This window comes from Bufo bufo, chromosome 3 (genome assembly GCF_905171765.1).
Source record: "Bufo bufo chromosome 3, aBufBuf1.1, whole genome shotgun sequence".
In the NCBI taxonomy this organism is placed as follows: domain Eukaryota; kingdom Metazoa; phylum Chordata; class Amphibia; order Anura; family Bufonidae; genus Bufo; species Bufo bufo.
In genome coordinates this window covers 374,443,938-374,467,355 of record NC_053391.1, presented here as the reverse complement: position 1 = coordinate 374,467,355, position 23,418 = coordinate 374,443,938, and the positions used below count along the sequence as shown (strand labels likewise).

The following is a 23,418-nucleotide window of genomic DNA, read 5'->3' as shown; positions in this document are numbered from 1 at the left end:
GATATGGCGCTTTTTTGCGGAAAGTGCAGACGACAAAAGAATAGTAGTTTGCAAACTGTGCCACACCAAAATGAGCCGAGGTGTGAACAGTAGCAACCTCACCACCACCAGCATGATCCGCCACATGGCAGCCAAACACTGCAATAAGTGGTAGGAACGCCTGGGTCCACAATCTGTGTCCGCGGGTCACACCACTGCCTCCTCTTCCCCTATGTTGGGTGACTACCAATCGCCTGTCGAAGGCGCAGGCCCGGATGCCTCCCGCGCTGCACCTGTAACGTCGCAAGCACCATCAGCGACCACATCCACTTCCCTGTCCAAGCGCAGCGTCCAAATGTCTTTACCCCAGGCATTTGAACGCAAGCGCAAATACCCAGCCACCCACCCACAGGCCATGGCACTAACCGCCCAACTTTTTAAGTTACTGGCGGTTGAAATGTTGCCATTTAGGCTTGTGGACACCGAGGCCTTTCGCGGCCTGATGTCGGCGGACGCCCCTCGGTACTCAGTCCCCAGCCGCCACTATTTTTCCCAGGGTGCCGTCCCCGCCTTACACCAGCATGTGTCTGCTAACATCACCCGTGTCCTGACCAACGCAGTTACTGCTAAGGTCCACCTAAAGACTGACACATGGACAAGTGCTTGTGGCCAGGGACGCTACATTTCCCTGACGGCACACTGGGTGAACGTAGTGGAGGCTGGGAGCGACTTGTACCCTGGGATGGCACAGGTGCAACCGACGCCCAGGATTTGGGGCCCTATTTCCATCAGGGTTACCGCCAGCCAGGGTGGATTTGATTTAAATCAAACAGATTTAAATCACGATTTAAATCACTAGTCAGTAAGGCTTGATTTAAATCATAGTTTTTTACATAAAGATTCATATTTGGACAATTTTTCTGTTGTACTTAGGAAGGAGAAAAATAATCATTACCTTAATAATAACAATTTAAATAGGATTTATTCAACTAAAACAATAACATTACAGCAAGTTATTTGCTTAAACATCCATGTTTGTTAACTAATTTGGCTAAAGAAAATATATATATTTTAAGAAACTTAGACTGTCAGCCCAGCCTACACAAGAAAAGCTTAGGCTACTTTCACACTAGCGTCGGGGCTCCGCTTGTAAGCTCCGTTTGAAGGGTCTCACAAGCGGCCCCGAACGCATCCGTCCAGCTACCAATGCATTCTGAGTGGATGCCGATCCGCTCAGAATGCATCAGTCTGGCAGCGTTCAGCCTCCGCTCCACTCAGCAGACGGAGGCAAACGGATCCGTCCAGACTTACAATGTAAGTCAATGGGGACGGATCCGTTTGAAGTTGACACAATATGGCTCAATTTTCAAACGGATCCGTTCCCCATTGACTTTCAATGTAAAGTCTGGACAACAACTTTCAGACTTAGAATTTTTTCTAAACTATAATGCAGACGGATCCGTTCTGAACGGATCCAAACGTCTGCATTATAGGAGAGGATCCGTCTGTGCAGACACCAGACGGATCCTCTCTGAACGCTAGTGTGAAAGTAGCCTTAATAATGTCCTCTGTAGCTCACTCGTCATCTTCATCTTCTTCTTTGTTCATAATCTGGAAAAGAAAAACAAGCTTTCCTGCTTTATTGGGACCCAAACAATTTCTCAATTTAGAATGAACGAGTCCAAAGGAAGAGAATATTCTTTCAACGCCCGCAGAAGAAGCTACTGCTGTTAAAAGTGAAATCATTACTTGAACAGTCTCTAAATCCAAGTGCTTAAGTGACTTCCACCAGTTCACTGGTGTGACTTTCTTTAAAATATCTTCAGCAAACATATTTCTTGAATGGTTCCCCCTTGGCTTTGAAGTTCATTATAGTTGGCATTACAGATGGATGATTGCTGGATACCCATGTCATAGCTAACTCCTCTTCCTCAGCACTTAAGTTTTGACCCTGATACTGGATATTGACAATATTATATATATAATATTCTCAACTCTTTTCATGTTATAAATTCAGTTTTGAGAACTCCAAAATTAAACCAACCCAGTAATCTTACAAAAACCTCTGGAAGAGCATGACATTGTGAATGGATTAATGGAATTTAACAAAAAATTTAACATATACAGCCTTATTCTACATAACTAAAAAAGTAATCTTTATTTCATAATGAAATAACCTTTGGATGGTAATATATTTTCCTCAAAAAGCATTTTATATTAAAAAATCTGATTTAAATAAAAAAAAACAATTTTTTTTTTATTTTAAAAAAAAAAAAATCTTAGATTTTTATCCACCCTGCCGCCAGCACCTATGTAAGTGGCGATCCAAATGAAGAAAGAATAATGATAGTGGCACTCACCAGGTTGCAGCAAGATTCTTCTTTATTGTAAACTTGAAATAGAAGTTACAGCGGGCTGGGGCAGACACTTGCGTATGGATCCTGAGTGATCAATTGGCGACGGCCGTTTCGCGCACTTGCGCTTCCTCTGGCCTTTGACCTAGTCGCGCTACCCATGCGCTCATTTAAATGCGTCCCCGTTGCCTCAGCAACCATCAACGCTAAAAACTCATACCTCGTTTATTTCCAAAAACAAGGTGGGGTAATGGACATAACTTACCCTGACACTAACTATATCTATTACTATATTCGTGTGCTCATTACTCTAGTAAACATACACTTAGATCATTTCGATCGTTAAGTCCCAGAGGACCCATCGCAGCAGTGCGGATAATCCACTCCGCCTCCTTCTGCAAAAGGAGGCGGTCCCTATCTCCACCTAATACTGGATCGGGGGCATGTTGAAGGGCAGCAAATTTTAGGCATTTTGTGTTGTAATCGTGCTTATTGCGAACGTGCTCAATGAGCCTGGTACACCCTTTTCCTGACCTAACTGAATTAATATTCTCCCTGAATCTCTCATACATATGGCGGATAGTCTTCCCTATGTAGAAGGATCCACAGGAGCATAATACCAGGTAAACCACATATTTAGACCTACATGTGGTGAATTGTCTTACCCTATGCCTAATGCCTGCGAAGAAAAAATATTTGCCCTGTAGAGCATATTGACAAAAAGAGCAGTCCCCACATTTGTAACTCCCTATTGGTATGCGTTCAGTGAGCAAATTACTAGTTCTATTCTCCTTCAGTCTGCTCCTCACTAATTTATCTTTGATCGTATGACACTTTTTGAAAGTGATCAGAGGTTTGTTATATGTTAAATTCTGGAGCCCCTCTTCATTTTTGAGGATGTCACAGTTTTTAAGTATAACCTGTTTAATAATGTCTGCTAGGGGACTGTATTTGAAGGCAAATGCAAACCTATCTGTAGTGTTTTTTCTAGGACTGCTTTTTTTCTTCTTCAGTAACTCACTCTGTGTAAACTGACCTGCTCTTTTCAGCGCTGCATTTAGTTCTATTTCAGGGTATCCCCTGTGTAGGAGTCTCTCCTTCAATTCCTGGGCCTGCAATGTATACCCTGCTTCTGTGCTATTAATACGTTTCAAGAGTATGAATTGTTCATATGGGACTGCTTGTTTTACGCTACGTGGATGATGGCTGTCATAGTGGAGTAATGAATTTGTGGCAGTTGGCTTGTAAGTGGCTCCTCCTCCTCTGCCTTCTCCTCCACTTCCACCTCCGAATTCTCCGCGTGCCGCCCCAGTCAGCCATCAGCTGGTAGCTGGAAGCAGTGTAGCACTGCTGTGGGGATGCGTCAACAGGCCGTGCTGAAGATGATATGCTTAGGAGATAAACAGCACACTGCCGCAGAGCTGTGGCAGGGGATAAGAGACCAGACTGAGCTGTGGCTCTCGCCACTCAACCTGCAACCAGGCATGGTTGTGTGTGATAATGGGCGTAACTTGGTGGCAGCTTTGGAGCTCGGCAACCTGACACACATCCAATGCCTAGCCCACGTCTTAAACTTAGTGGTTCAGCGGTTTATCAAAACCTACCTCAATTTGCCCGAGCTACTGGCGAAGGTGCGCAGTGTGTGTGCACATTTCCGCAAGTCATCAACAGCTTCAGTCGGTCTGACGCTGCAGTAGTGCTTGAAATTGCCAGCTCACCGGCTGTTGTGCGACGTGAGCACGCGCTGGAACTCCACGTTACACATGTTGGCCAGGCTTTGTGAGCAGCAAAGGGCAGTAATGGAATACCAGCTGCAACATGGTTGTTGCCTTTCCAGTCAGCTTCTGCTCTTCACAAGCGAGGAGTGGGCATGGATGTCTGACCTCTGTGAGGTGTTAAGAAACTTTGAGGAATCGACACAGATGGTGAGCGGCGATAACGCTATTGTCAGTGTAACCATCCCACTTCTGTGTCTACTCAAACGCTCGCTGCTCACAATTAAGGCCGACAATGTTCCTGGGGAAGAGTTGGAAATGGGGGAAGAAGACATGACCCTGGGTGATAGCTAGAACACCCTCAGTTTGTCTTCTCAGCGCGTATTGGAGGAGGTTGAGGAGGAGCCGGGGACGGTTGCCTCCGCTACACAGGGTAGTAGCCATGGAACTTTAATTCCATCTGTTCAGCATGGGTGGACAGAAGAGGAGGAAGAGGATGAGGAGATGGACAGTCATCCTCCTGATGACGACAGCGAAGTCTTGCCCACTGGTACTCTAGCACACATGGCTGACTTCATGTTAGGCTGCCTTTCCCGTGACCCCCGTGTTATACGCATTTTAGATAACAGGGATTACTGGGTGTTCACCCTTCTGGATCCCCGCTACAAAGAGAACTTCTCATCTCTCGTTCCTCCGGTGGAGAGGACGAGCAAAATGGTGCTATACCAGAAGTTCCGTTTTGACAGATTGCTGCAAAAATTTCCATCTGACAGCGCTGGCAGCAGAGTAATAATTTTTCGGATGGTCAGCTCACCAGCAGGCCCTCGCCCATAATGTTTTAGATGGTCAGCTCACCAGCAGGCCCTCACCCATAATGTTTTAAATGGTCAGCTCACCAGCAGGCCTTCACCCATAATGTTTTAGATGGTCAGCTCACCAGCAGGCCCTCACCCATAATGTTTTAGATGGTCAGCTCAGCTGAAGACCCTCACCCCTAATGTTTTAGTGGGTCACCAGCAGGCCATCAATCACACTTTACCTCTCCTGTATAACGTTTCCTCATCCTAAATACCTATGACATTCCCTGTAATTTTTTTGTACTCGTTCCAATGACAGGCTCTCTTAAGAGTCCTGTATTGTTATTTATCGTCACTACCTCCCTGAGTCGGTACTGGGAAATTTGCGCGCCCCCACCTGCCTTCCTTGGAAGTGGTAGCCGTGGTCATCCCTCAGGCTCCCTCTCCGGAAGCGAACCCTGATTCCCCATTACCCCTGGTCACCATGGTAGGCGCAAAAAAGAACATCGAAAGTTGATAGAGCAGACATCCGAATAGATCATCAACATCACGGGGACGTGCGATCAGCTTAGAAGTTATCTACAGTTAACAAAGCGGCAGCAGGCCCTCACCTACAATTTTTTACACGGTCAGTTCAACGTCTGTTCCTCTTCCAAGTTCATTATCATCAGATGATAGTCTGGTCAACACAATCGTAATCACGGGGGGTCATGTAACTAATTAGCACAGAGGAGTGTCTTTGGTTATCGGAATGAACCACACAAATCGACTCGATCCACACGTTCAAAACGGCTATGCACCACCACCCACAGAATCGCGAAATAGGTATCAATCTGTCAATCCTTTCTGTGTCCGGGCCGGGTGAGACTTCCCGTGCGTAGTCAAATTAAGCCGCAGGCTCCACTCCTGGTGGTGGTCTTCCATCAATTAGTTTAAGTTTCAGCTTTGCAACCATACTCCCCCCGGAACCCAAAGACTTTAGTTTCCCAGAAAATGCTCGGCGGGAAATGGGAATATCGCTGCTGGGGATCGTCTTCGACCCTCCAACTTAAGTTGTTGATTAATGAAAACGTTCGTGGCAACAAAGGTTTCGGTTGTGGTTCGGCTTGCGCCGGTACAAGAATTTCACCTCTACAGGTACAATACGGATGCCACCGGCCGTTCCTCTTCCAATGAGTTCAGTTTGATCGATTAACACAATCGAAACCACCGGCCGTCCCTTTTAGTCATGGCCCCAGTTCCGAAAATCACGAAAATTTTTGTCTGAACTTGCTCTTTATATAAAAGTAAATATACAGGAAAGAATGTTTCCTAACAATTTTTCATCTAAAATCGCTTTTATCTTCGGTTTTGTGACTTTTATGGTCAGTCTGTAAAAGTGGCGTACAACTCGGGCAACATCGTTACCAGCAGCGACATTGTAGTCCAAGATGCATCCAGACATCCTCCCAAGCTGTCCCCGACCCATTTCGGTGGTGTTTCCATCAATTTCTGACCTTTTCCTATGAACCAGGCACCCTCCCCTCTTCAGAGCAGGGCGTGCCTGGTTTAATGCTCGGGTCCTCCCATTGACTTCTATAGGGCTCGGGTGCTCGATCATCACTACCTGACACTGTAAGGGTATGTTCACATGATGGATTTTGAAAATCCGCCTACAAAATTCAGCACAGAATGTTTCTTTGATACAATTTTTAATTCGTTTTTTAACCAATAGGTGTTTACTTCAACACAAAACTGCAATTTCAGATCATGGTTTTTGTCATGCATCCATACTAAAAAGCGCCCCAAAAAATGCCTAAAAAAATCTGCGGACACGTACAAAGAAATTTTTGGACACTTTCTTTTTATTGAAATGGGAAGTGTCAGTATCTCTTCAGTGGGGGGCCGACAGCCAGGATCCCCAACGATCAGCTGTTTTGAGGAGGCAGTGAGGCTCCTTTGCTCCCGCTGCCTTCTCCATGCTCACCAAGCACAGTACCGTATATTGTATAGTGGCTGTGGTTGGTATCGTGCTCAGCCCCATTCACCTCAATAGGGCTGAGCTGCTCCTAGGCCATGTGATCTATGAACGGGTCGTCACTGGCCTAGGAAAAGCTGAGAGAAGGCCGTGGCTGATCGGCAAGGGACCTGGGTGTCAGACCGCCACCGATCAGATACTGATGACCTATCTAGAGGCTAGGTCCACATCTGCGGCGGAGGTTCCAGCAAGAAATAGGACGAAATTCTGATAACTACTTCAGACCCCATTATAGTGAATAGGATCTGTGGGGCGCTGGCAGTGTCTGGCATATGCCAGATCCGGCAGTTCTGGTATTATGTTCCTATGCCAAGATAAGTCATCATCAACGTTAGATTGGGGGGGGGTCTGACACCTGCACCAATTACCTATTTGAAGAGGAGGCAGCGTTGTATGCAAGTGCTACTTCCTGTTCAGTATAGGGTTGTTTCTGCGCCACCAATGATAATTAACCTTTAATACAGATACAGGAGGCAGGTACCGCCAGCACCCGCCTCCTGTATTTGTATTAAAGGTTAATTATCATTGGTGGCGCAGTGGCCAGGCACCCACTATGCTGGCTGCTTGACTCTGGGGAGGACACTAAGGAGGAGGAGGCTAATGACATTCGCCGAGCTCACTAGCTCACACGGTGCAGCAGTGTATTCCCTCCCCCGTCCCGCCTCCTGCTTTAATTAATAGTGGTTCATTCATTGGTGGCAGTGGTGCGGGCAGCTTCAGAGCCTGCTCACGTAATTGGGCTCAGTGCGGCTGCGTCATAGGAGAGAGGGACCCCTCCCCCCTTCTCAACTGTCTGTGCGTGCCGAGCGCCATAAGACTCCTCTTATGATCTACTAGTATCGAAAAAAATTAACATCCTGATACCGAATCGATACTGGCATAAAAGTATCGATTGGGTATCGAAAGTTCGATACCCGAAAAAACCCTAGTTCAATACACTGCCCATCATCTCAGAAGTCTCGGTGGTGCAGTAATGTTGAGTAATTACGAGTACTTGCTCCAGCGACTTGAATGAAGCAACTACTTGTAATTATACTACGCCACCGATCCGAAGGATGAAGCAAGTGCTTGTAGCAAGTACTTGTAATCATACTACGCCATCAATCCGAAGGAGATGACGTGTAGTGTAATGAACAGAAAGCAGCGCTCGCATACAGTCTCCTCTTCAAACAGCTGATCGCCAGGGATCCGACACCCGGCACCCCCACCTGAAGATAGGTCATCAATATATATGTCCTGCGCAACCCCTTCACAGAAAGGAACAACTAAAAGACTTGTATTTACTGTGGACTTTTTTTCTTCAGGTAAACTAAACATAAATCTGATTAATCCTTATAAGAAAGGTTTGGAATAAATAATGTTTGAAACTCGGCTGTCATTAAAGCAATGGAAAGGAAAACATTTCACAATTACAAAATCTTAAAAAAACAAACAGCGATGAAAGCCAGAACCAAATAAGAAGAATGGAAACACATTCATTCTGGCTAGGCTGAGGTGAACTAATAAAATGCTTGGGTAACTAGATGAGGTTTTTACAGGTTGCCAGGCACAAATACAAGGCAAGCGTCCAATAAATTGCAGTAACATGGCCAAATGTTCAGGAGGCTCCACTTGCTGCATACGTGGAGTGGGAGTACTGGGAGACATAATTTATTCTAGCTTAGTAAATAGCACTGCATACCATAATTTATGGTCCTGGGGCAAACAAACACTTAAAGGGAACCTGTCACCATAAAAATGCAGTACAATCTGCAAGCAGCATGTTATTACTTAAAGGGGTATACCCATCTCATATATTGGTGTTATATTGCTAGACTATGCCACTAATGTCAGATAGGGACCCACACCTATCTCCAGAACGGAGAAGAAGTGCACACCACGCATAGGCACACGCTTTCTATTCACTTATATGGGGGTTCTAAAACTAGCCGTGCAAGAGTGTTGGATTATTTTCAGAAGTCCCATAGAAATGAATGAAGGGCACACCGCATATGCACACCCACCTCTCCATCCACCACTATGGGACGTCCGTAATTAGTCAAGTGCTTGCATATTTTTTTGGAACTCCCTTCATTTTGGGGGCCTATTTGACATTGGTGGCAAATCCTGGCGATATGTCACCACTGTCTAAGATGAGAATACCCCTTTGAGAAGTCCTAGGCAACCCAGATACAAAAGCAGCACAAGCGATACATCGTAATAACCATAGACTGTGCAAAGGACACATTAGGCCGGATCTTCAGCTTCTGGATGCATGCAAATATGCTTCCATTCTCTGACAGCAATCAGATTTCTTAGAAAGTGGCATATCTATTTATCACATACGACAGTGCTTTACTTATTTACAGTCCTCATATATCTTACATTACAGTTACTGCTGTTTATAGAAGACAACTAATGTCAGTACTAATGTAGGAGATGGCGGTCTGCATGTACATGTGAGTACTGTACTCTGATAGATTGCCTTCTAATTCTTAATAGGGCTGCTTTCCCAACACCTTGCAAGCAGGGGGAAAGTACCGGCAGAAGGAGATGATTATTTTATAGTGGGCATGAGTTTCTTCAAAGGTGAGATTACAAATGTAAAATGTATTAGTCCCGACACAAGAGCCTCCATCACGGAGGTTACCAGACACCTGTGTAACAAAAGTAACCAGATCTCGCCTGCTGTCACAGGGAAAGGGGCGAAAGGGTCGATTTACTGCTTACAAAAATGAATGATCATATATAGCATCAAATACCAATAAGGGGCTGTTCACAAATCGTTTTTGCTGTACGTCAAGTGGACATGTTTGTGAACAGAAAAAAAGTATAGAAATGTATGCCTTAACGTAACCACAGGCTATAATTGGGCAAATATAGTTCTAAAGTGCATATTTTTTACTCCATTTGTCACTGTTTACATTTCTGTACATTTTTATTGCAGGAGTAAATAATGTTGCATACCCCACTTTTCTGTCCTGAAAAAACTTATAGAAACAATGCAGTGCATGGGAGACAGAAGGAAACGTAACAATGAGTTTCCATTCATTTGAGATTATGCCTTCTAAACATCATTTAAAAAAAGAAAGGTTTCACAAAAAACTGTTTTTTGTTAAACTTATGAAAACTTATGCACATCTATCAAATGTATACTTTAAAAAAAGGATAGATGACCACAAAACTGTATGCTTTTTCTTACTGTATGTCTAAATGTATCCGCTTGAAGTACAGCAAAAACGAGATGTGAACAGGCCCTAACCTATATCTGCACTGCACACTGTACTGAAGAAAAGGTAGAAATTCATGAAAGCTTTTCATATAAAGAGCTATACATCTTCTTCATCTTAATACCACTCTCATAAAACTCCACTCCTGCTTAAAGGGGTTACCCCACAAAAAAATATCAGATTTACCTATCTAAAGAATAAATCTTGAGAACAAGGTGTCCCCGAATCCCCTTTCTGTATGGATTCTTAGTGCATATGTGGGTCCACCACTCCATTCACTTCTATGGGAACAATGTACCCCCAGCTCCTTAAAGAGAACCTGTCACCAGTAGCAGGGGACGGTGAAAGCCATAAGTTCATGAACAGCAGGACTTAAAATGCGCTGGCGGCTGTTAGAGCCTAGCAGCATAAGGGGACACATACACGACTGATTTTTACAGAGGAGCTGGCAACCGCATATAAATTCTGCCAAAAACCTGCCCGCGACAACATCCTTCCCATACATCTCAATGGGAGGTAGTGCTTAGGATCACAGAGAGGCGGATTAAAGCCACAGCTGGGCATGTGCCTTATCAGTGTGCTGCGGCTTTAACTGGCTGTTACGCGATCCTCAATGCTACCTCCCATTTAAATGTCTGGGAGGCAGAATGGATGTGGCCGCCAGTGGGTTTTCAGCAAAATTTTGCCCAGCTGTCTGCAAAAAAATTCCAAGGTACAACCCGCCATGTCAATGTCCCCTAAAATCGGTGACAGATTCCCTTTAAAGGGTTTGTCTCACTTTAGCAAATGGCATTTATCAGGTAGAGGAAGTTAATACAAGGCAGTTACTAATGGATTGTTATTATCCATATTGCCTCCTTTGCTGGCTGGATTCATTTTTCCATCACATTATACATTGCTTGTTTCCAGGGGCTACAGCCACCCTGCAATCCAGCATCAATGGTCGTGTTTACACACTATAGGAAAAAGCACTGGCCTCTCGGGACCATGGGAGCGCACATAGGCTGGTGCTTTTTCCTATAGCGTGCAAGCACGGCCACCACTGATGGATTGCACGGTCGTCTGTAACCATGGAAACGAGCAGTGTATAATGTAATGGGAAAATTTAATCCAGCCAGGAAAGGAAGCAATATGGATAATAACAATATTAGTAAGTGAGACAACCCCTTTCATGATAAAACCTCCTTGTTGCCCCCATACAGAATAATTTCACCTTGTTGTCCCCATACAGTATAATTTCTCCTTGTTGCCCTCACACATTATAATGTTTCCTTGTTGCCCCATAGTATGGGGGAAACAAGGAGACATTACTTTATACTGTATGGGTTCAACAAAGAGAAACATTATAATTTACGGTGCTTACACATAAAATGTCTCTTTGAAGACCCCCATACATTATAGTAATGTCTCCTTGTGGCCCCACTCCCCCACACCATGTAATGAGGCCTGGGCACAGGGATTTAGAAATGAATGGGTCTGCATTCAATATCACTAAGAATGAGGACTGGAAATACAGTCGTGTGCCTTAAAGACATATCTGGGAGGACATTACATACAGCGCTGCTAAACATACAGGGTGACACAGTGCCAGATACCTCTTACATTCAGTGATGTCTCATTATCAGACGTTCTCTTTTCTCATATTCTCCATTCAGACCAGACCGCCATGATGATCTTGTCTCTGCAGACACATAGATATCTTAGATTCCTCACTTTTTTATCATCGTCCCCCTCCTGGTGCCCCAACACTGTCATCCTGCTGCTACCTCCAATACTGTGCCCGCTAAGCGCTCCAATGCCCACAGACACTATACTGCAGAGATGATAGTGCCAAACAGACAGTGCCCCCCCAATAGTTCAGACTCCCATTAATAGTAATAGTACCCTCAACCCCAATAATAGTAATGCCCCCGTAGGGCATTAGTGTTCTCATTTATATAATGTGCTCCCCTGTAGTATAATGCCCCCATATATAATGATCTCCTAACTGTAGTATAATGCCTCCATATATAATGCTCCCCTCCCTCTAGAATAATGCCCCCATATATAATGCTCTCCCTCCTCTAGAATAATGCCCCGACACATAATGCTTCCCCCCCGTGCAGAATAATGCCCCCATATATAATGCTCTCCCCCTCTAGAATAGTGTCCCAACTTTTAATGCTCGCCCCATCTAGAATAACGCCCCCACATATAATGCTCTTCTCCTGTAGAATAATGCCCCTACATATAATGCTCTCCCCCTCTAGGATAATGTGCCCACATATAATGCTCCCCCCACAGAATAATGCCCCTACATATAATGCTCTCCCCCTACATATAATGCTCTCCCCCTCTAGGATAATAAAATAACGTATAATAATATAGCCATACCCTCTCCCGGTATTTCCCCCAGTAGTGCCATGGATATATATATTTATTTTTTAAACACACATTATACTCACCTGTGTCAGTCTGTGATGCAGTCCAGAGGTTTCCTCTTTCTTCAGGCCACAGGCGGTCACGATGACATCACCGCAACCTCCTGAACTGGGTCACGGGCAGCACGATGATGTAGGCACGTGAACACATTATCGCACCCACCATGACTCGGTGAAGGGGGGTCACAATGATGTTATTGCGGCCTCCAGAGCCGTTCGACTGCCACATAGGCTTCAGCCTGAAGCTCCTGTGCCCCACGGCAAACTGCTGCAACCCTGCCTTATGGCAGTAGATAGTAGTAAAGATACTGTGGTAATTAAGAAACGGGAATATCACAGTTTCTTAATAATGCAGTATATCACATATATTGGTATAATGCCCAACACATTAACCAATCCACTATCTTAGAACACCAAGGAAGTTTTAATTAGCAAGATATATTTTTTTTTCTTATTTTTGGTTTTCTAACTCTATAGTCCAGTGGGTTTTCTAGTCTGAAAAATAAATGCCTTAAATTCTAAGACCAGAGCAGGGCTCATAAAAAAAAAAAATTATTAGGCAATAAGGCTGTATGTCTGTTGTGTGGCAGCTAGCAACACTACACTAAAGGCTGTATTACATTAACAGATGAGGCAGACTGCTGATAGTACATGCAGAGATATCCTCCACAGTATGGGGAGGAGCAATCGCAAATGTCATTGCTCATCCCCATACAGGATCATTATTTACCAGCAGCATAGCTTGATTAGACGGCACGATCTGCCGCCAGCAAGCGACAATTTTTTAACCTGCTGAAAGATTGAGTTTGCTCCTTCATCAGGTAATCGGCAGCTCTAATACACAGGTCAGTTCGTCGCTGACAGCGTTCCTACGAATGCTTCTCAGTGATGATCTACCTGACTCGGGCTGCAGTAAACAAATATTTTAGTAATCAAGTATTCTATCGATTAGATTTCTCGATTCATCGAGTAATCTAATAAGAAAAACCTTCTTAAAATAATGTATTGCTTTATAAAAATGTCCCCCCCCCCCCTCCATGCCATGTCCCCTAGTGCCCCCATGATGGCACTGCCATCAGCCCCTGTGCATCCAGATTGCCATGATGTCCCCCTTTCCCAGTGCCTCCATGGCATCCACCATGTCCCCCACTCCCCCAGATCAACCTTCCGAGTGCCTAATTACAGGTGCCCCCATTAACCGCTCTACCCCCCCAATACTTTTATACATGGCAAATCATAGGTGCTCCCATTAACCCCTCTAACGCCAATAACGTTATACATGCCAAATCACAGGTGCCCCCGCCAATAACTTTATACATGCCAAACCACAGCTGCCCACATTTCCCCATGCCAAATCACAGGTGCCCCCGTTTTCCCCAGCCCATGCAAAATCACAGGTGCCCCCATTTCCCCATGCTAAATCAAAATTTACCCCCCCCCCCCGCTAACTTTATACTTACCTTTCAGTGCAGAGTGCGCCGACACACGGAGTCCGCAGGAGACACGTCTTCATGCCAGCATGCACTGGGGACCTGACGTCACACACAGCGTCATCCAGCGTGCTGACGATGTGTGAACGCAAGGTCCTGCAGCGCGGTGCCGACGGGAGGCCATAGAGCAGTGAGTGAGAAGCTTAATTTCACTCACGCTCCGTGGTCATGTGATTTAAACGAATCCTCGATGCAGTTTTTCTGCATCGATTACATCAATTAAATCGATGAATCGTTTCAGCCCTATACCTGACACTCGCATGGTGTAATACAGGCTTTAGATATACCAGGTTAAAGCAGCCCTACCCCCCCAACAGCCAGCAGTGATCTCAAACAGCCTCATCTCCCTGTATACTATTACATGACCAGAGGGGGAACATGGACATTGGTGCATGTTATCAATCCCCCCATCAGAGAGATTGTGTGCTCTCTAATTGTCATAAATGGGGATCTGTTTTTCCCTAGAAAAGGAGTGAGAAAATAAGTTACTGCTCATCTAATCATCCTTTGGTGTCTAATTGGGCTATTTATTTAGAGTCACACCAAATACTTGCATCACACACAATCATCAAAATGATTAACATTTTACACTGTCCCTATCCTTTCTATACATAAACCTTACAGTAAAATAATCAAACTGCTTCTCTAGCTAAGTAACAGTGATAATTGATCATCACCAGAGTGAACTGTAACATATTTCTAACAGATGGAAAGGTTTTCATCAAAAAAGACTTTGTCGCTCACTGACTGTCACCACAGATCATTTCCAATTACTGTAGTTTAAACTAAAAAGAAAGTACACTGCTGTTTTTAAAACAAATACACCAACAAAATAACCTAGACTATTATATTAGTATATACTTATTTGAAAAACACCATCACAGATAATCGCCTATAAATACCACCACATGGTTCATCCATATAATAAAATATCACATTTTATTTAGTACTGAGGTTAAAAATATTTAACAGGCAGTAAATCACATATGATAAGAAGATCCCAAGATTGTAGAAACAATTAATTAAACATTACATGCAAATCGTATCAACAATAAATAATTATTCTCTGATGCATTCCTTTAACACATGCGCATTGAATGTAGATATGTGAGATGTGCATGGACTCCTCACATCTTAGTTTTTTTTTGCAGAGTGTATTTTATTTTCATAAGGACTACGCATTGTAGTCTAAAATAAAAATTTTGTCTCATTTTTGTTTATAATTGTTTGCTGCAAAGTTGCATGAATTTAGTTAAGCGTACTAATTATTAGGTTGTATTTTTATATATAGTATGCTGTGCATGCTCAGAAAATGTAGACTTTGGCGCCATGGATGCTGTTTTGCCATGTGCAGTATGTACTTTTAATTTAACACATTTGTAGGTTCTGAAACGAGTTGGTGTAAATTTGTCCCTTGGAGGCACCCAGAGCGAAGTTGTGACGTCACACGAAGACGCTCCTGAACTCATCCCTGCAGGCTCCTCCACGTGTGCGCTAGCTACCGGCCGGGGCAGCGCGCTAGGTGAGAGTTAGAGCAAGAAGCGTACCATCAGATCTATACAGTGCTCCCTGGAACAACGGGATCATACCACATCACGGAACGACTATTCACCAGATACAGGTAGAGATCTCGTAATTAGTGTCCTGTGTATATACATGTAATATTTCTCACCCTCCCCTACCCTCTCTGTATGCCAGCGCCGGTATTATATACATATACATTTGATTATGACCACCAACTATTGCATGGCCTCTGTTTCATAGTTTTGACTGATGTATACGAGCTTTGCACACCTTAATATATTATTTTTACATTGTTTTTGTGCAAAAACTGCTTGGATGTGAGTTTTATGTGTAAATATTTGTTCTGATGCAATAATAATAATAATTCCTGTTTGTCACAAAATTACATGCAGGTGGACATGGATTTCAAGGCAACATAAATAATCAGGTTGTCTGCGTCCAGCAAATACATAGTTTCTGGTTTTATGCTATTTTTTTATGAAAAAGTATTAACTTTTATGCAATGTTAATTCAAAATTGCACTTTGACAAAAAAAAATTGCAATGTTTGATTTTTTTATTTTGTAAGTTAGGTTTTATGTGTACGTGACAAAATTGCTAAATCTCTCCAGGCCACCAGAAGTGTAAAATGCCCAAAGATACCTGGTAGCAAAAGGGTTAATCTAAATTAAAGAGATTTACCACCTTGGGTCAAATCCTGCCAAATTGACACCATTATCTTATACAGTTAAATGCAACACCTTCACTCTGGTATTATAACAAAATATATGATATAGACCATAAAGAGGTATTGGCCACAGTTGAAAATAATTTTGTCAAGACACTAACTGGTTACCAGTGTTACCTACATGTCACAAGAAGACGCACTCCAAACCCAAATCTCAGGGTTCCTGAGCATATAGCTTGGAAGCACATGAAGCAGACTACAGCACAATCGGGTCTAACTGCTATGACACTATAAGAAAAATGACCTTTATTTTTCAATTTTCAGTTACCTTACCAATGCATTAAAAGATCATGCATCTGAATACACATACAGTAAATCTAGAAGTGTACTCACATCCTTCGCCTCAATGAGCTCTCTGCATTTCTCATTCTTGTTACTATGGACATTGGGGTTAACACAGGTGTGATCTCGGCTGGAAAGAATAGTCATCCGAACAGCAGAGTATGCAGTTCTCCTCATCTCCCTGGTAATCTGGGCTATTTGCTTGTGTGTTCTGGTACCAAAATATATTTTAGGCACCTTCTGCCTTTGACCATCTTCTTTCTTTTTACCATTTTGATCAGCTTTATCTTGTTTTTTATCATACCCGCAAAGGCAGAGATTACAAGGTTCATGGTGCTAGAAAGAAGAAGAGGCAGAGAAGTCAGAGAGAACACATTGCAACCTACACGTTTCTGTATTCTAAGAAAAAAAAAAACATGCAATTAGTCAGAAAGTCATTATAATCCACATTTCATGCTATAATCACACAAACGCCCGTCACACGACTGTTTTCAAAGCAACTGAAGTCTATGGAGGAAATTTATCAAAACTGGTGTAAAAGAAAACTGGCTTAGCAACCAATCAGATTTCACCTTTTATTTTTCAAAAGAGCTCTAAAGAATAAAGGGGGGATCTGATTGGTTGCTATGAGCAACTCAGCCAGTTTTTCTTTGCACCAGTTTTGAAAAAATTTCCCCCTATGTGTGTATTCACATGGTCATTGTTTTAACTAACTTTGAATAATGGCCTTCAAAAATAGGACATCCTATTTTTGACCATTTTGAAGGTCTGACGAACCACACAGAAGTCAATGGGCCCCTTTTTAACAGGCGTTCGGCAAAATAAAGGCAGTTAAAAATGGGTTAGTTGCTAGGAAATGCTGAGAAAAGGCAGAGAAATTCCCTTCTATGCTGTAGAAGCCACAAAAAATGGTGCCTGGGCGATCATATGACCATCCTGTGAGTTTTTAGCGGGTTTAGGGGGAAAAAAAGCCAATGAAATTCATCCGGTTTTAAAAGCGCTGTTAAAAATGGTTGATGAAAAGTCATTAACCCCTTAAGGACTCGGCCCTATTTCACCTTACGGACTTGGCCATTTTTTGGAAATCTGACCAGTGTCATTTTAAGTGCTGATAACTTTAAAACGCTTTGACTTATCCAGGCCATTCTGAGATAGTTTTTTCGTCACATATTGTACTTTATGACACTAGTAAAATGAAGTAAAAAAAATTCATTTTTATTTATAAAAAAAATACCAAATTTACCAAAAAATTTAAAAAAATTGCAAATTTCCAAGTCTCAATTTCTCTACTTCTATAATACATAGTAATACCTCCAAAAATAGTAATTACTTTACATTCCCCATATGTCTACTTCATGTTTGGATCATTTTGGGAATGATATTTTATTTTTTGGGGATGTTACAAGGCTTAGAAGTTTAGAAGCAAATCTTGAAATGTTTCTGGAATTTTCAAAAACCCAATTTTTAGGGACCAGTCACTTTGCGAGGCTTACATAATAGAAACCACCCAAAAATTACCCTATCTAAGAAACTACACCCCTCAAGGTATTCAAAACAGATTTTTACAAACGTCGTTAACCCTTTAGGTGTTCCACAAGAGTTATTGGCAAATGGAGATGAAATTTCAGAATTTAATTTTTTTGCCAAATTTTCCATTTTAATCCATTTTTCCCAGTAACAAAGCAAGGGTTAACAGCCAAACAAAACTCAATATTTATGGCCCTGATTCTGTAGTTTACAGAAACACCCCATATGTGGACGTAAACAGCTGTACGGGCACACGGCAGGGCACAGAAAGAAAGGAATGCCATACGGTTTTTGAAAGGCATATTTTCCTGGACTGGTTTTTTTGACACCATGTCCCATTTGAAGCCCCCCTGATGCACCCCTAGAGTAGAAACTCCAAAAAAGTGGCCCCATTTTAGAAACTACGGGATAGGGTGGCAGTATTGTTGGTACTGGTTTAGGGTACATATGATTTTTGGTTGCTCTATATTACACTTTTTGCGAGGCAAGATAACAAGAAATAGCTGTTTTGGCACCGTTTTTATTTTTGTTATTTACAACATTCATCTGACAGGTTAGATCATGTGATATTTTTATAGACCAGGTTGTCACGGATGTGGCGATACCTAATATGTATACTTTTTTTTATTTATGTAAGTTTTACACAATGATTTCTTTTTTGAAGCCAAAAAAATCATGTTTTAGTGTTTCCATAGTCTGAGAGCCATAATTTTTTCAGTTTTTGGGCGATTACCTTGGGTAGGGTATGATTTTTGCGGGGTGAGATGACGGTTTTATTGGCACTATATTGGGGTGTGTGTGACTTTTTGATCGCTTGCTATTATACTTTTTGTGATGTAAGGTGACAAAAAATTGTTTATTTAGCACAGTTTTTATTTTTTATTTTTTTACGGTGTTCATCTGAGGGGTTAGGTCATGTGATATTTTTATAGAGTCGGTCGATACGGACGCGGCGATACCTAATATGTATACTTTTTTTTATTTATGTAAGTTTTACACAATAATATCATTTTTGAAACAAAAAAAAAAATCATGTTTTAGTGTCTCCATATTCTGAGAGCCATAGTTTTTTCAGTTTTTGGGAGATAATCTTAGGTAGGGTCTCATTTTTTGCGGGATGAGATGACGGTTTGATTGGCACTATTTTGGGGTGCATATGACTTTTTGATCGCTTGCTATTACACTTTTTGTGATGTAAGGTGACAAAAAATGGTTTATTTAGCAGTTTTTATTTTTTACGGTGTTCATCTGAGGGGTTAGGTCATGTGATACTTTTAAAGAGCCGGTCGATACGAACGCGGCGATACCAAATATGTATACTTTTTTTAATTTATGTAAGTTTTACACAATAACAGCTTTTTTAAAACAAAAAAAATGATGTTTTAGAGTCTCCATATTCTGAGCCATAGTTTTTTTTATTTTTTAGGCGATTGTCTCAGGTAGGGGCTCATTTTTTGCGGGATGATGTGACGGTTAGATTGGTACTATTTTGGTGGGCAAACGCCTTTTTGATCGCTTGCTGTTGTACTTTTTGTGATGTAAGGTGACAAAAAAATTGTTTATTTAGCACAGTTTTTATTTTTTATTTTTTACGGTGTTCAACTGAGAGGTTAAGTCATGTGATATGTTTATAGAGCCGGTCGATATGGACGCGGCGATACCTAATATGTATACTTTTTTCCCCCCTAGTTTTTACCTTTTTTTTTTTTTTTACTTTATTTGGGGAAAATGACGTTTTTGTTTATTTTTACTTGAAACTTTTAAAAAAAATTGGGGGGAAAACTTTATTTTTTGTCCCACTTTAGGACTTGAACTTTTGGGGGTCTAATCCTTTACAATGCATTCCAATACTTCTGTATTGGAATGCATTGGCTGTATGAGTAATACTGTGTGTATTACTCATACAGCTTCCAGCCTGTGAGATCCAGGGGGCTGGATCTCACAGGCTCTTCACTGGATGGCAGCGCAATGCCTTCCTTAGGCATCGCGCTGCCTTCCATGCCATCGGGTCCCCCCCACAGCCCCATGGGGACCCGATAGCACCGCCGCACCAGGTAAAAGCCGCAAACCGCAGGTCTGAATTGACCTGCGGTTTGCGGCGATCGCCGACAAATCGCCGGAAAATCAAGGATGAGATTCTGGCAAGATTGGGGGTGAATGTGTTGGTCCGGGCCCAGCCGGTTCATCAGTGGGGGGGGGGTTCAACCCGGCTGAGCCTGCAAGACCCCAATATTATAACTTACTTGCAAAAATGGCTACACCCTGACGTGCTGTGTCCCACTACTATGCTGGATCGTCTGTTAGCCGATATGTTCTGGAGGGCTTTGCCATACCCTCTTCAGCACTGGATTGGTCAGGTGTCTCCTGGCAATGCCCTTGAGAAGGTGTACCTGGTGGAACGCTATGAAGCTACCAGGAATCTAAAGGAGGCTTCTGTCGGGAGGGGGGTCGGCAACCCCCGGAAATCTCCACCCCATGCCCTGAGTCCAGCAGAGCCTCCGCCGGAGTGTCTCCCACTTCTAGAGACTCTGGGGTACCTGTTGCACACAGCCTCCTGGCATATGGAGACTGGCGGTAGCCATAGTTAGTGTTCATGGGTTCAACCGATGGGGACAGTCAGCCCTTACATGGCCAGGCTCCTGACACCGCCAGCAGACTATCGGAGCCAGGTCCGGCGTGGATACAATGAATATAGTTTATCCTTAAAACAAACGCAGGCTGCGCTGCCGGTGCCAGCCATATCCCATACCTGGCACCCAGCCTCTATGATTGCATGCTGTGATCCGCCGCTATTAACCCCTCAGGTGTGGCACTTGATGGGTTAATTGCTGCAGATCGCAGTGTGCAGTCATAGAGGCCGGGTATGGGATATGGCCGGCACCCACAGCGCAGCCTGCGTTTGTATTCTATTCAGGCATAAAGTATATTCATTAGTGGTGCAGTGGCCACAGCCCCTCCCCTCCTCCTCTCTTCTATCAGCCGATTGGTGGCAGCAGCGGTACAGGGGGGAGGGACTGCCTCCTTCTCCCCTGTGCTGTTGAGAAGAACACGGCACGCGCTGACAGCAGCGTGTGCCATGTCAGTTCCTCGTGTGAGAGAGGTAGAGCAGCGGAGGGTCTAGGCGCAAATGGCGACAAGATTACAAAGTCTTGTCGCCATTTAGCAATTCTAAGTTGCATTGGCGACCATTTTGGTCGCCATCTGGAGTCCTGTATAGTGGAGAGAGAGTGCCTGGCTATCAAGTGGGCACTCGAGTCTCTCCGCTATTATTTATTGGGGAGAAAATTCCACCCGATGACTGACCACTCCCCTCTTAAGTGGATGAGCCAGGCCAAGGACAGAAATGCCCAAAGTCACCTGATGGTTTCTCTCCCTACAAAAAGGGAAACGCGGATGCCCTGTCCCAGGTACACTGTCTGGCGTGTGTTCACCCCCTCAGGGTTGAACAAAGGGGGGGGGGGGGGGGTATGTGACATAGTGAGAGGTTTGGTCTGGAAAAACAGGTATTTTCCTCCCAGCATGTGCTGCTGGGCTGATTTACATCCAGGTGAGGTCAAATACCGGACCAGATTTTAAGTGCCGGTCTGGGTTTTGGCAGCACCTGGCTGTCCTTAAATAGGCAGCTGGGCTCAGAAGCCATGGCTGTGTGCTGGAATCTGAGGCCTGTGCTGGGCTGCAGAGCTGAGACCTGTGTTTCAGGGGAACAGGCCGCCTAAAGCCTGTATTTGGATTTTCTCAGGCAGAACTGCCACCAAGATTACTTTTGTTTTATTAACTTGCCATTGGGTGTGAAGTAACACAGACACTGCAAAAGTGACGTTTTGTTTTTGGCACCATGAGTGAATAAACACTGAAGTTTGAATTATGAACTTGTATTTTGCCTCTGTACTGCGCCCGCTTATCCTAACTACCAGAGCGAATCACCACAGTACACAATTTAGGTACAGTTGGTCCCATTATTTCAGACCAGTTGAGGTATTTTTGCTGAATCATAGATGTATTAAACATGCTCATAATCTCTCTTGGTAAAATGGAAATACAGGCCCTAAATAATACAAAAATGCTTATTTGTGTTATAACTGTACAAATAATCTCAAATAAAAATCAGATGTTATGTATGATCCTGGGCTCTGTTCACACTTGCATGAGGCAAGCCATACACTTAGAGGGGTTGTCTCAATTAATTAAAGGGTTTCTACCACCAGAAATACTGTTATGTAGCTGACTGACATTAGCGATGCGCTAATGTCAGCACTACATAACAGTATGTTTTTTTAACATTAGTCCCTGCAGCCGTTTTTGTTAAAAAAGCACTTTTATTATATGCCAATGAGCCTCTAGGTGCTATGTGGGCGTAAAATCAGCACCTAGAGGCTCAGTCCACTCACGCTTTATCCCGCCCAGGTCCAGTGTTCTGCCCGCCCAGCTCCTCTTGATTGAAGCCACTGTTCCCTGCATCGTTGGCGAAATCCCGCGCCTGCGCCGTTCACTTCTGTCTTCGGCACAGGCGCAGTGAGTGAATGGTACGATCCTGGTGCCGGATTCCTCACTGCGCCTGCGCATCAGGAGAGCGGCCTTCACTCACTGCGCCGAAGAACAGAAGTGAACGGCGCAGGCGCGGGATTTCGCCAACGATGCAGGGAACAGTGGCATCAATCAATAGGAGCTGGGCGGGCAGAACACTGGACCTGGGCGGGATAAAGCGTGAGTGGACGGAGCCTCTAGGTGCTGATTTTACGCCCACATAGCACCTAGAGGCTCATTAGCATATAATAAAAGTGCTTTTTTAAACAAAAACGGCTGCAGGGACTAATGTTAGAAACATACTGTTATGTAGTGCTGACATTAGCGCATCGCTAATGTCAGTCAGCTACATAACAGTATTTCTGGTGGTAGAAACCCTTTAAATGGGTAGAGAAGGTTAAAGGGGATGCCCCATGGGTTCTACAGTATTCAAACCAGAACCTGGATCTGAATTATTTTGTAACTGCATGTAATTAAAATTTTAGCATAGCCATTGAGTTATTCAATAAAAGATATCTGTATAGCGCCATTTGAAGTTAGTTTTTTTTTCCTACTTCTTTGACCTGCTCACTGAGAAGGCCGCACATGCGTTTCATTCTTCAATTGCCTCCTGAGCTGTGATATGGAGACCATGGACACGCCTCCTGAGCTGCAGCAGAAAAAACTGTCCCCTTGAGCTGTCAGCTTGATATAAATCTAGCAGAGCAATGAAGGAGATCTATAGATCCATGTGAGGTACAGGGCTGGTTCTAGCTTTGTTAGAAAGAGGTTGTCATGTACTATATAATCACTGATTTTCATTAGTCATAAGATAGCCCCTTTAATACAAGGCACTTACTAATGTATTGTGATTG

At 43.4% G+C, this 23,418-nt stretch overlaps 1 protein-coding gene across 2 annotated transcripts in view; it reads right to left on the bottom strand.

Annotated features, from left to right (window-relative positions):
- BRIP1 (BRCA1 interacting helicase 1) overlaps positions 1 to 23,418 on the bottom strand; it is a 357,704-nt gene that overhangs the window by 222,577 nt on the left and 111,709 nt on the right. For both annotated transcript variants that reach the window (XM_040424676.1, XM_040424677.1), the window contains exon 7: positions 16,565 to 16,849. In XM_040424676.1, the coding sequence (XP_040280610.1) occupies positions 16,565 to 16,849 (285 nt within the window). The remainder of the gene's footprint in view (positions 1 to 16,564; positions 16,850 to 23,418) is intronic.